The sequence below is a fragment of the Daucus carota genome, chromosome 7, assembly GCF_001625215.2.
Source record: "Daucus carota subsp. sativus chromosome 7, DH1 v3.0, whole genome shotgun sequence".
NCBI lineage: Eukaryota > Viridiplantae > Streptophyta > Magnoliopsida > Apiales > Apiaceae > Daucus > Daucus carota.
The window spans coordinates 4,877,299-4,889,385 of NC_030387.2; the positions used below are offsets into that span (position 1 = coordinate 4,877,299).

The 12,087-nt window shown below is 32.0% G+C and overlaps 1 protein-coding gene across 5 annotated transcripts; it reads left to right on the forward strand.

Annotated features, from left to right (window-relative positions):
* Positions 1-1,599: 1,599 nt before the first annotated feature.
* LOC108194222 (pectin acetylesterase 8) lies at positions 1,600-5,030 on the forward strand. 5 transcript variants are annotated; one of them, XM_064082221.1, is made up of 12 exons: positions 1,603-1,846; positions 2,210-2,292; positions 2,487-2,619; positions 2,707-2,783; positions 2,988-3,074; positions 3,283-3,407; positions 3,505-3,535; positions 3,677-3,730; positions 3,860-3,937; positions 4,247-4,340; positions 4,420-4,610; positions 4,774-5,030. In XM_064082221.1, exons 1-12 carry the CDS (start codon positions 1,717-1,719, stop codon positions 4,930-4,932), a joined length of 1,242 nt encoding a protein of 413 aa, XP_063938291.1. In that variant the 5' UTR covers positions 1,603-1,716; the 3' UTR covers positions 4,933-5,030. The 5 variants fall into 5 exon arrangements, with proteins under 5 accessions (XP_063938292.1, XP_063938291.1, XP_063938293.1 ...); XM_017361154.2 differs by having other exon boundaries at positions 1,607-1,846; positions 4,468-4,610; XM_064082222.1 differs by lacking the exon at positions 3,860-3,937 and having other exon boundaries at positions 1,600-1,846.
* Positions 5,031-12,087: the final 7,057 nt, after the last annotated feature.

The following is a 12,087-nucleotide window of genomic DNA, read 5'->3' on the forward strand; positions in this document are numbered from 1 at the left end:
ACTTCATTTTATTTTATGTTAATGGTACATATCAAATCATTTTTATTTATTCATATATTTATAATATATTAATTTGATATTATCTAAATTATTAAAATTATTATCTCATATGGTATACAGTATCAAGCAAACACTGTATTATTTAGTTACACGGTTACCACACGTTGTAACATAGGTGGTGTTTGGCCACCGCTTTTAAGCCAACTTCTGACTTATAAGTTAGAAGCACTTATTTCATATTGTTTGTGTAATAAGTGAAGAAACACTTATAAAAAAACTGTGATAGCTAGCTTTTGTTTCATGACTTCGGCTTATTTCTCAAACACTTTAATCACTTATAAGTCCCAACTTGCTTCTAACTTCTATTTCACTTATTTATTTTAAGCAAAAAGTACTTATTTTAAATTCAGCCAAACGACCCCATAATTACAAGTAATTGTGGGTTCTTAGGTAACTAGGAGTTCTGTTAAATAAATAAGGCTTTAGTCTATTTTAATATGCAACATTTAGATTTTAAAAATTATCAAAAAATAAATATTATGTTTAATAAAAAATTAATCATTTTGACTCTTTTAAAATTAAAATAAAAATGCAAAAGAGGAGAGGAGAATATTAAGGATACAAGTACGCAGGGGGACACTTACCGGAGAATCATGTTTTCTGACCGCAACTACTTTCACATGATACTCCTATCTTGAAATTTCATTGGACTTCGCGAAGATATACAGAAATGCACGCGTGAATTTTTCACCCCGTGACTTTTTAGTCACGTGCAGCTATCGCCTGTTGTCGTCTTGTCGATAACAAAGAAGCCGATCTCAGCATGATTTCAGTGTAGCATAAGCTTTTCACCACCATACTCTATCTAAATAGTACTTTTTCTCAAAATTCTTTACATTTTTTTTATATTAATCGACACATTTTAACGTGTTTATAAAACATAGTCTTGTAATTTGTTTTGAAATTTTTTTATAAAAATTTAGATAGTAAATATATATTGAGAAGGAAAAAAAATTCAAAATAATTTATCAAATTACTCCCTCCGTCCCACAAGATTTTTCACGTTATTTTTTCTTTTTTTAACGTAGGAACCCGCAGCCGCTACCCTTCGGGTGCGGTGCACACCGGGTAAACCCACGAGCTCACGCAATAGCCTGCAAACTACGTGAACCAAGGTAAACCGCACCTAAACGCGACATGCTCTGATCCAGAAGGCATAATCACAAATTACGTTACTTTCTGACATGCAATTTAAAACTCCTGTAAAGTAAATTTACATTATATTTATTTTTCAAAAACAATTCTTGAAAAAAAGTTTGAAATTTAAACTTTTATTAAAAAAATGAAAAAATTAAAAATACTTTATAGAACTATGCTTTATGAGTGGTTCAAAATGCGTGCATGTACACTTCCGCCAGAAATGATATTTTATGAGAATATTAGAATGCGTATGGAGCCCACATCTGCAAATATAACAATTGAGGGGGACGGAGGGAGTAATATTTAGTGCTCGGAAACTTTGAACAATATATGCGGATATTATGTCCTGTAAATATAGAATTTTAGCGGGGTATTAAAGATTTATACCCAAAAAAAAAATAGTATTGAAGATTCTGATTCCAAATTGGTGCAATAATGTAGAGCTAGCTAGTGCGTTGTATCCATATGCAGCCACTCCTATAAGTCATGTATGTGGGTTCTGTGTAGAATGTGAAGATGAAGATGAGGTCAAAAAATCTAGTATTGGCACTTGCTGTTCTGGTTTTCTATGGCCTCCAAGGCGTCCAAGCTATGGCAAATGCTCCTGATTTGATCAAGCTTCACACTGCTGTTGCTATCGGAGCTGGTAAATATTAATACCATGGAACCGGGACGGAAAGTCTTGACTCAACTCGTGAAATTTTTTTAATATATTTTCAATCATCTTCTGAAAAATAAGTATAGTTATCCTTCTGCCCGGCAATTTTTGAATATTCACTGAAAATTTATTAGTGAATATTTTGTATTTATTCTTTTCAATTCCTGGTTCGCCACTAAGTCTGAGATTGCATGTATGTATTTTATCATCTTAACATGTTGGAGTATTATGAATATAAAATAGTAATACTAATAATTGTTTTTGTTATTTTATCGTGTTTTACTGGAATGAAATTTTCTATTGATCTTTATGAAATTCCTGTTAATGTATTTATGTGTGTGTTTGGTACAGTATGTCTGGATGGGAGTCCACCTGCCTACCAGCTTGATTGGGGTAAAGAGGATGGAGCCAAGAATTGGCTGTTACACTTGCAGGTTTGATTGATTTTATATTATGCATATTAAATCTTATAATAAATAAGACATACAATTGTTCATGATCCAATTTGTACTCCTTGATCAGCTGAATTCATTTTCTGATAAAAAGTTTATAGTAGTATTATATGATATTCAGGTTGTGGTTAAGATTATGTGATTATGTAATGTAGAGCTGTTAACATTGGTCGTAGGGAGGATACTGGTGTACTACAACGCAAGAATGTCAGACGAGGATGAATGATAGCAGCGGCCTTGGTTCATCAACGAAAATGAAGAGGTCTTATTTTTCTGGAATTTTAACCAATAATGAAACCCTAAACCCATGTAAGATCGAAGACCTATTCAATCAAATTTCATGTAATTTCCTCTGATTTTTGCTAAAACAATTAAATATTTTTTAATCATATGCAGACTTTTATAACTGGAACAGGGTCTTTGTAAGATACTGTGATGGCTCCTGCTTTACTGGAGACAAGCAAGAATTCTCGGTTAGTCTTTGGGTGTGTGTTCACTTTACATATATAGGTGTCTGTTTATATACACGAGTAGTTAGCCTACAAACCAATAATCTGTAATTTGACAGTAAATTGTAGACTCTGATAATTTGCAACTGATTAGGATTTTCAGGCTATAATGATATGGTTTGTTATGGAAGATTGTCCTGATATATAAGATCGTTTTCCGATACACAGGCTGATGGACCATATTACAGAGGGAGTAGAGTTTTCAGTGCTATCATTGATGAACTTATGAAACTTGGAATGAAGAATGCCCAAAACGTGTGCTCCTCTAAATTTTGTACATTGTTTTCTTATTCATCTCAGTAAATCAGGGAATCGCTAGTCCCATTGAGGCAATGTGGATGATGCTTATTCGAATTATACTGAATTATGTTATGCCAAGGCGCACTGATACTATTGACCAATGCCTGTTTGCTTAAGCTACTAATCAGGAATATGAGAATAATAACTAATACCTGTTATGTAGGTACTTCTCTCCGGCAGTTCTGCTGGTGGGTTGGGAACAATGGTACATTGTGATAGATTTAGGAATCGTTTTCCTACTTCTACTAAATTTAAATGCTTATCTGATGCTTCTTATTTCATTACCCTGTAAGTCTTAATAATATTTTTGTGTGCTTTAGTAATTTATATCTTTGTTTGCTGTGCGCTCAAGCTGAGTAACTTAAACTTCTTTCCTGATCAACAGGAATAATCCTTCGGGATTTGTGGAACTTCATGTAAGAAAGCAGTTTCTATTTTATCCTCAATTGAAAATTTGTTTTGTGTATTGATTATTGTTCATGTGACTGACTCACAAATCTGAAGTCTGAATCATAAACATCAACAAAATTGAAGTGCATTTGCTCAACCGGCTGCAGGGATCATCTAAAAACTTACCAGAAACTTGCACATCAAAGATGGATGCTGCCTTGGTATGTTCTCATTTTTCTCAATGTCGTAAACTATTATGCTTTACAGTGTTAATTGTAAATGTCAGAAAACATCCATGATTTATAAAGGAGAAAATTAGTATTTTGTGGTAATAATTGGATTTTTTACAGTGCCTCTACCCAAAGAATTTTGTTCCAGATATCCAGACTCCTCTGTTTATCTTAAATTCTGCATATGATACTTTCCAGGTTAGCACTCCTTCCAAAAGTATAACATACAGTACTAAGTATGTTAGGCTTAGTAAATGACACTTTCAAACTATTTATATTTATTTTTCTCAACAGCTACAGAATTAGGAACTAGCATTGATTATCTAGGCACTCCAAACAATTTACATAACAAATTCAAAATTAACTTTTTGTACACAAAGATATTTGTTCTTTAACTTTAGGTTTCGCTATGTATCTCGGCTTTTGTAGCCCGATAATGCTTCTTTATATGGCAATTCAGATAAAGAAAATTCTCTAGTACAAGAAACAATTTATTCTTTCTTTCAGATTGCAGCAACTGTTCGACTGCCTGTAAATACTTCACGGTCATGCTTGTATAATTTAACAGGCTGCCCAGATACTGTACGGAAACAATGGAAAAGTAAGTAATCACGAATTTCCAAATATCACAATTCTTAGATCTACGCTATATATAAGTGATTGTTTAATTTATATAATAGTGCAGTGCAGTCATCCTATAATTTATAAAAACGAGCTTCTTTCCCCAGATCTTAGGTTGAAAATCTTGCAAGAAGTGACCATGGGAGACCTTTCCAAACGAGGGTTATTCATAAACTCGTGCCACACTCATTCCCAATCTGAGTTTCAAAGTAAATGGCTTGGAGATCCCAAATCTATGCTTGATAATATGGTAATTACTCAAAAACTTATCATTATTATTTAAGCTCTAAACTTGAATCATACTCTGTTGCTTCCAAATTCACTCGATATAACTAAACACAAGCAGCACAATTAAATTGATTTAAAAGCACTATGCACATGAATTGATATATTGTTATTATGATGATCGGCAGACAATTTCAGAAGCTGTTGGAAAATGGTTTAATGACGAGAAGCTAGTCCAGTTGATTGATAGAAAACACAGCTCTACAAAACAATGCGTTCTTGATGCCTCCGAGCCAAATGCTTGTAACAACTATACCTGGGGTGCATCTTACCTCTGTAATACCTAGTCCTAAGTTTAAGATTGCTATCGATCTCTTACTCACCTACTATTAATCAGGTCTTGAACTTTTCCTTTGAATGACGCTAAATAGCTTCTTTCTTTGCATCTACTATATATTGCCCCCCACCATTTAATAACTATCTTAGGACCTTAATTTCTATATATTTGAACTATATTCAGTTAGGGAATGAAATATATAGCTGGGTTTATAGATATGCAGAAGTTCATACTGATAATTAGTGATTACTGTTTATGTGAAGACCAGGTATACTGGGAGACATATCGTGTTGTCATGAGAATGTGGTTCTGTAAGATGGTAATTGTGATTGCCGCCTTGCTCAAGAAACACCGTTTTACCTACCACGAATTCAGCCAAAAAGTGGATCCAGTTTGATAAGTGGTCGTTAGTAATGCTAAAACGAAGTGACGGTCTGCGTGAGTCGATAAACCCTCTATTTTTTGTAGTGTTTCGGAATCTAGTATGTTAAGTATACTAATTAAAAAAAGTTATTTGGAATCCCATAATATGTTGGAGTCCTTGGAGTCCCAATCCACGCCCTCCATTTAGATTTGGATCCAACGGCTAATAGCATATGTGATTTGATTTTTAAAAAGTTTTTTTTATCTTATACCAACAGCAGCACTTATTGGATTAGTTGGCCTCTGTCTATGCGTGTTGCTTGATTCACGCGCCAGTTACAACTGCGCGCCAGTTACAACTGCGTGAGTATTTTCAGGAGTTTGGGAAGTATTTATGTCCTGCATTCTCTGTTTCATTTTTTTTTCTATTCACCTTTCATTTGTTGATCCTTAGCAGTGATAATATATTTCTGCTGAAGCACATTGTTTTTTTCTTCGTAACAAGTCCCTAATGTCTAATCAGAATGGAGATTCAAGTAAGTTCTGCATATTTCTTATTGTTTTAATTACATTGAAAATGTTTCTGAAGATTTTCAATTGAATTGAAAATATTTTGATTCGCCTCAATGAGGAAATTATACACTAAAATTAGAATGTTTATCTTGAAATAATTATCAACCCTCTTGCTTTGTAGTATCTTGTCCCTGACCATATATGATTGGAGAAATCAAGTAGGTAGGATACCGTTCATCCCATGTAGTCCTTCCAATTCTTCCTTGTCTCAGTTCAATATCATGTTCACCTAGTGGAAGACCAATTATTTTGTGCACGAGAATATCTATGATTACAACACTCCTTGCTTTCAATTTCAGTTCACGTTCTGCTATAGAACGCATCCATTATTTTGTACCCAAGCCTGTGTGGGTAACTAAGCATACGGAATCCTAAAAGATGCTCAAATCCTGCCATTTTCACCCTCGATTGAGTCTCTAGCATATTGAGTAAGACATCTGTCATAATCGACGGCGAAAACTTCTTCTAGATATATCCGTCATAAGTCTTCACCTTCTTCACCTTGTCCTGCTTAGGCGGTGTCCTGCGGACTCTTAACAGACCCCGTTTTACACTACTTTGAACTCCATACTAATTACGTGCCTGCACATGTAAACAAGGGGCCTGTCAACTCTTCATTTACATTCACTACTTCCATAAGCTCATAAAGTTATTATATATATAAGTGTTTTTTTATTGAGTAAAAAATGTTTTTCGGGTTATTTAAATTGAAATATGACATTTTATGCAACAAGTAAAGACGCCAAAAGTAGTATGCCTGCACGGATGCAAGCAAAATAAAAAATCCTTTTGGCATGACATGAATTTGAGGCTGCTAAGTATGTGATGGAAGCCTCGGCCAATATTTGGGTTCCTGTTATACTACTGATTCCCATGGCCACAGATATCGCTAGAGAAGATAATATTATGGTACTACCTTCGGTTACTAAAAATTAATTATCACATACAGACGTTTATCACCTAGTCCAGCGAGCACAATTAGAGTCAGGCTTTCCTGAAGCTGATTAATTCAGGACAAACAATTTCACGATATCACATTTCGAAAACTAGTTAATCTAACATGTTGCCTGCACTTATTTAGAAGGGTTCTTCAATCTACAAAGCAATGTACAGTGTAGTATTGAATGATACAAGACTTAATGTGTTTGCACGCATACTACGATAGAACTATAAGAAACAGGTCTTGTGCAGTGATAATTGAAAAAGTGGGAACCAGGATATTACCATACTATCATATAACAAATATAAATTCGTTAGTGGCAAACCAACTAATTCATGTTTCACTTTTACTCTTCTTCTTCAAGCAAAACCTCTACTATTATAGTGACATTTTCTTAGTTTATCATAATAATCTTTATCAAATACAATTTACTCACGTATAACTTTGATCCCACATATATTAAAATTTCTGCAATACTAAAAAATTATATATTCAAGATTTCGAGTTTTTTACTCTTCCAACTTATCATTAATGTTATGTGCTTTCACCATCGTAAATTCTTCCAATTTTTCGACCTGAATAAAGCAGCCAAGATCGTTCGGATCGGGTGGATGCACCCCTTATATTAGGGGTGGCAATCGTTTCGTTTCGTGTACTTTCGTGTTTCGTGTACTCAAAGGTGAAACCCGTATCCGCCCGTTATTAATTTCGTGTACCTAATTTGAAACCCGTATCCGATCCGAAACGTTTCGTGTATATTTCGTGTACTTTTTGTGTATAATATATATAAAAATATTAATATATTTTTTCATCAAAAAATAGATTTAATATATATTTTCCTTTTTAATTTCATTAAATGTGAATGATATATTTATACTTGTATACAATTCTCTATAAATTTGTTAATGTATCTACAATATATATCCACACATACATATAACTATATACTTCTTACACAATTATATATTTAATATATCATAACATATATATAATACAATATTATGTATAAATAGTTCGTGTACTTTCGTGTATTTGGCGTACCCCAAATGAAAACCCATATCCGACACGAAATCTATCGTGTAATTTCGTGTTCGTATACTTTCGTGTTTCGTGTATCGAAAATCAAAACCCATATACATTTTTTTCGTGTCGTTTCATTTCGTGTTAGCGTGTTACGTGTCAAATTGTCAGGCTTACCTTATATTAGCCACTATTATTCCAATATAATTATATAATTCAATTAATTTATATACATAAATTCATTTGTGATTGGTCCTTAAATAATTTTATTTTCTGATTGGTTAACTGGATACAACGATCAGGGTATTATAATAATGAATTTGATAATGAACAGGAGTCTAATAGATGAGTTGTAATTAGATAATGAAAAAGAGTTGATTGAATTGAATAAAGAATATTATTGATCTAAAATTTAGGGATCCTTCTAATAAGTCCTAAAATAATTCATATTTTCCGATTAATTGACTGTCGTGATTAATGTCTTGGTTAAATTTAATAGAAGTAAAGTTGAAAAATAATTGTCATTGGTCTAAAATTTAGGAATGACTTGTTATTAGTCCTAAAATAATTCTTATTTTCTGATTGGTTAACTGGATATGGTGAAAACTCATGTATTATAATAAAAGATATATTATAAGAATAAATGTATAAGTACATGATTATATAATATTTGAAAATATAATGTTCGATATATAGTTTTACAAAATATATTAAATAGACAAATTGACATTATATCTATAGAAAAATATATCACATAAATATTAATTTATCTATGTGATATGCTTTCTCTTGTACAGTGTAACCAAAAATTAAATTCAATTACGATATTGAATCGATCATGATCATGTACTTGTCCGCGTATTTAAAATAAAAATACAAACAAGAAATCCTTATATTATCACCATGTCGTGTATAAAACTAGCACATATCTCCCTACTGTGTTTGACGATCTACTTTTCAAGAAGCATCTTTCTTACATAATCCTCAAGTATAGTTTCAGTTAGGGCTGTCAAACGGATAATTCGGATACGGATATGCCTATATCCGTATCCTTATCCGCAACTGTCGGATTCGAATACGGATAATATCCGCTTTATTTCGGATACGGATAATATCCGCTTTTTCCCGGATACGGTTGCGGATATTTCGGACGGATGTCGGATATTTTTGATGATTATACCGTATTGATGATGATTTTCGAACAATTTTTTTATGACTAAGCTCAAATGATACCTTTATATATGTATAAAGTATTTTAGTATTTGTATGATTATATAAATTTTGTATAAATGTATTATTTAATGCATATACACACACTACAAGCTAATAACATAAAATTTTAATTACGTATAATTATATATTATATAATTTAAATATCATATATGTATTTAGTTTCGGATTCGAATATCACGGATTCGGATACGGATAATATCCGCTTTTTCTCGGATACGAAAAATATCCGCTTTTTCTCGGATACGGTGGCGGATTTTTCGGACGGATTCGGATTTTTCGGATTTTTTTGACAGCCCTAGTTTCAGTTGCCACATTTAGAGTTATATATGAAGCCGAAATCTGCTACAAAAATCGATGATTGCTTGTACTCGGGATGTTCTTCGAGGAATGTAGCGGCTTCAACTGAATGTCTACGCTTATACCCTCAGGTGTGATAAAGTGAAGATCCATTTTTTAGCAATCCTTCCTGAGAATTATATACTTCACGGAGGAAACTTGGAGGTGTCTTTGGAACTTCAATGTTATCGACAGCGGGAACACCACACGTTACCTTTAACTTCTTGTTGCACACAAATGGATCTTTCGTAGCATTAGCTCGAATCCCCTCAGACTTGAAGCATTCTTCACACTGTGCAGCATACCCGTAAGTCGAACATGTCCCTAAATTTTCATTCTAGACAGAGAACGAGAGAACAAAATTATTAACAATGTTACAATAACTGAAGACTACTACACAAATTGATCCAAATGAGAAAAAACAATTTAGTTAAAGTTTCTTCTCTTAATTAACAAAGTCTTGTTACGTTTCCTTGTAGACGAGTCTAAAATTATTCTAGAGTTGAGAAAATGTGAACAAATTGGTGAACAAAAAAAGAGAAGAAAGAAAATATGCCAATTATATTTCATATAGATTTGCAATTAAATCACCACTACACACATGACTAATTCACGGATATACTACATGATAAATTAAAAAAAAAAATTACCTTCAAACTATATGAGTTCTTCGAGTTCATCGATTTCACATGGAACATTCCGTCTTGATCCTTCTTGAAGCACATTCTTCATTGTTTACTGGGCAACACACACATATGGGTGTTATATTCTATTGAAAAAATTAGACGAATAAAGATGAGGATGATGGATGATTTTGATATTTTATATTTTGACAATCTTGACAAATAAAATGAAATTTTATGCGAATACAAGATAATCAATTAGTCCATTTATTTACTCATCACAAATCAATATCTAAATACAATAGGAATTCTAATATTAAACTAGATTTTCTCTAGAGTAAAATCATACAAATTAAAATTGGTATAACACCTAAATCCAAACTAATGTTTTGAATATATAATGTAATTAAGTCTTCAATATAGATTGCGTTCTAAATTTAATATCTCTCATTCAGGTAAATTTTAAAATTTCAGTAAGAAATTGAAATTTTTGTTATAGTTATCTCCAATTAAACATAACAATATACATGACATATATTTGTGTACTTGATTAAAAAAAAACTCACCAATGATTTTACCAATAAAGTGAGGATGCTAAGAATGATGAAAAGAGCCAGCAATTCACGAAAACATTTACCATATTAGGCAAAGATCCAAAAGATGAGACCGATGCGTAGAGTTTTGAATGATAAAATTTGGCTAAGATGGATGATCGATAGAAGCATGTGGCGGCGGCGATTAATTTGAGAATAGGGTTTTGTTGTATGAATATAACTATGAAAATTGGGGATTTTATTTTCTCAGTATGGGTGTGTAAATTGGACGCGACTTGTGGATATATATAATCAAAAAATTGGGCAAGTTTGTGAATATAGTAAATTGGGCTGGGCTTTTATGGTATGAAATAGTTATTAATAATTGATAGTGTACTATATTACAATTATATTTTTTACATATGTAATTGAAATATAAAATATATATATAATATTCCAAGTAATTATTACTTATGATAAATAAAAAGATCCTAGAAAATTTGATATTTTATATTTCGAATAACTCTTACAATAAATTAAATATTTAACAATAAACCAAATATCTACTCGAATTTAAAACTATATAAGAAATTAAACCAACGAAAACCAAAATTGGTCTTTAACCTTAAATCCAAACCAATATTTTGAATACATTCATATCAAAGTAATATTCATATATAAATATCAAACTTAAACCAATCACCCACCAACCTTAAAGTAGATATTAATCAGTCAAAATTGAATCGAACTGATTATTGGATTATATTTTACTTTAATTTTTAAATTATATTATCTGTTTATGTGTGGTTTTTTATATAAAAATATATTATAAGGTTTTAAATTATTTTATCATTCGATATGTTTGTGTAGCTGTGTTTGAAAAAAAATCGGACACCTCATGAATTTAAATCACGAAAATTTATGATGCTCAAAATAATATGGAAAATTTCAAAAATAAAGACGGATTTGAAAAATGAGAATAAGATTAGATAAAGATGTTAGAAAAATGGGAGTTTAGGATATAATAATATTATGATGTTCTTTATATAATTTTCGAATTCTAATGATTGGAGGTTTTTCTTTGTAATGAGGACTTAAATTTCTCTTATTCGGGTAATTAGATTTAAGGATTTTTCTTAGTGTAATCCATTGAAATTGAGTTAAAGTGAGAAATATAAAAGAGTTTGAAAAGAGTTACGGGGACTTGTCCCATATTGAAATAATAAAGAGAGGTAGGTGGATTTATTAGATATCATGTGCAAAGATAGTGTACAACTATGTCATGGTGTATGTTGTTGATGTGAGTCTCACGCGAGGGTGTCACCTCATCAGGCCAAGCCTCATCTCGGATCGAAGGGCAATTTGGGCTAATGTCTGGGCGTCTCACGTACGCGATGCGACCTAGTTGGGCTAATGTCTGGGCGTCTCACGGACGCGACGCGACCTAGTGAGGAATTTTTATTATTTATTTATTAAATTAATTATTGATTTAATATTATTTTTATACAAAAATAAGTTTAAATTAAAATTGTTATGTGGGCTGG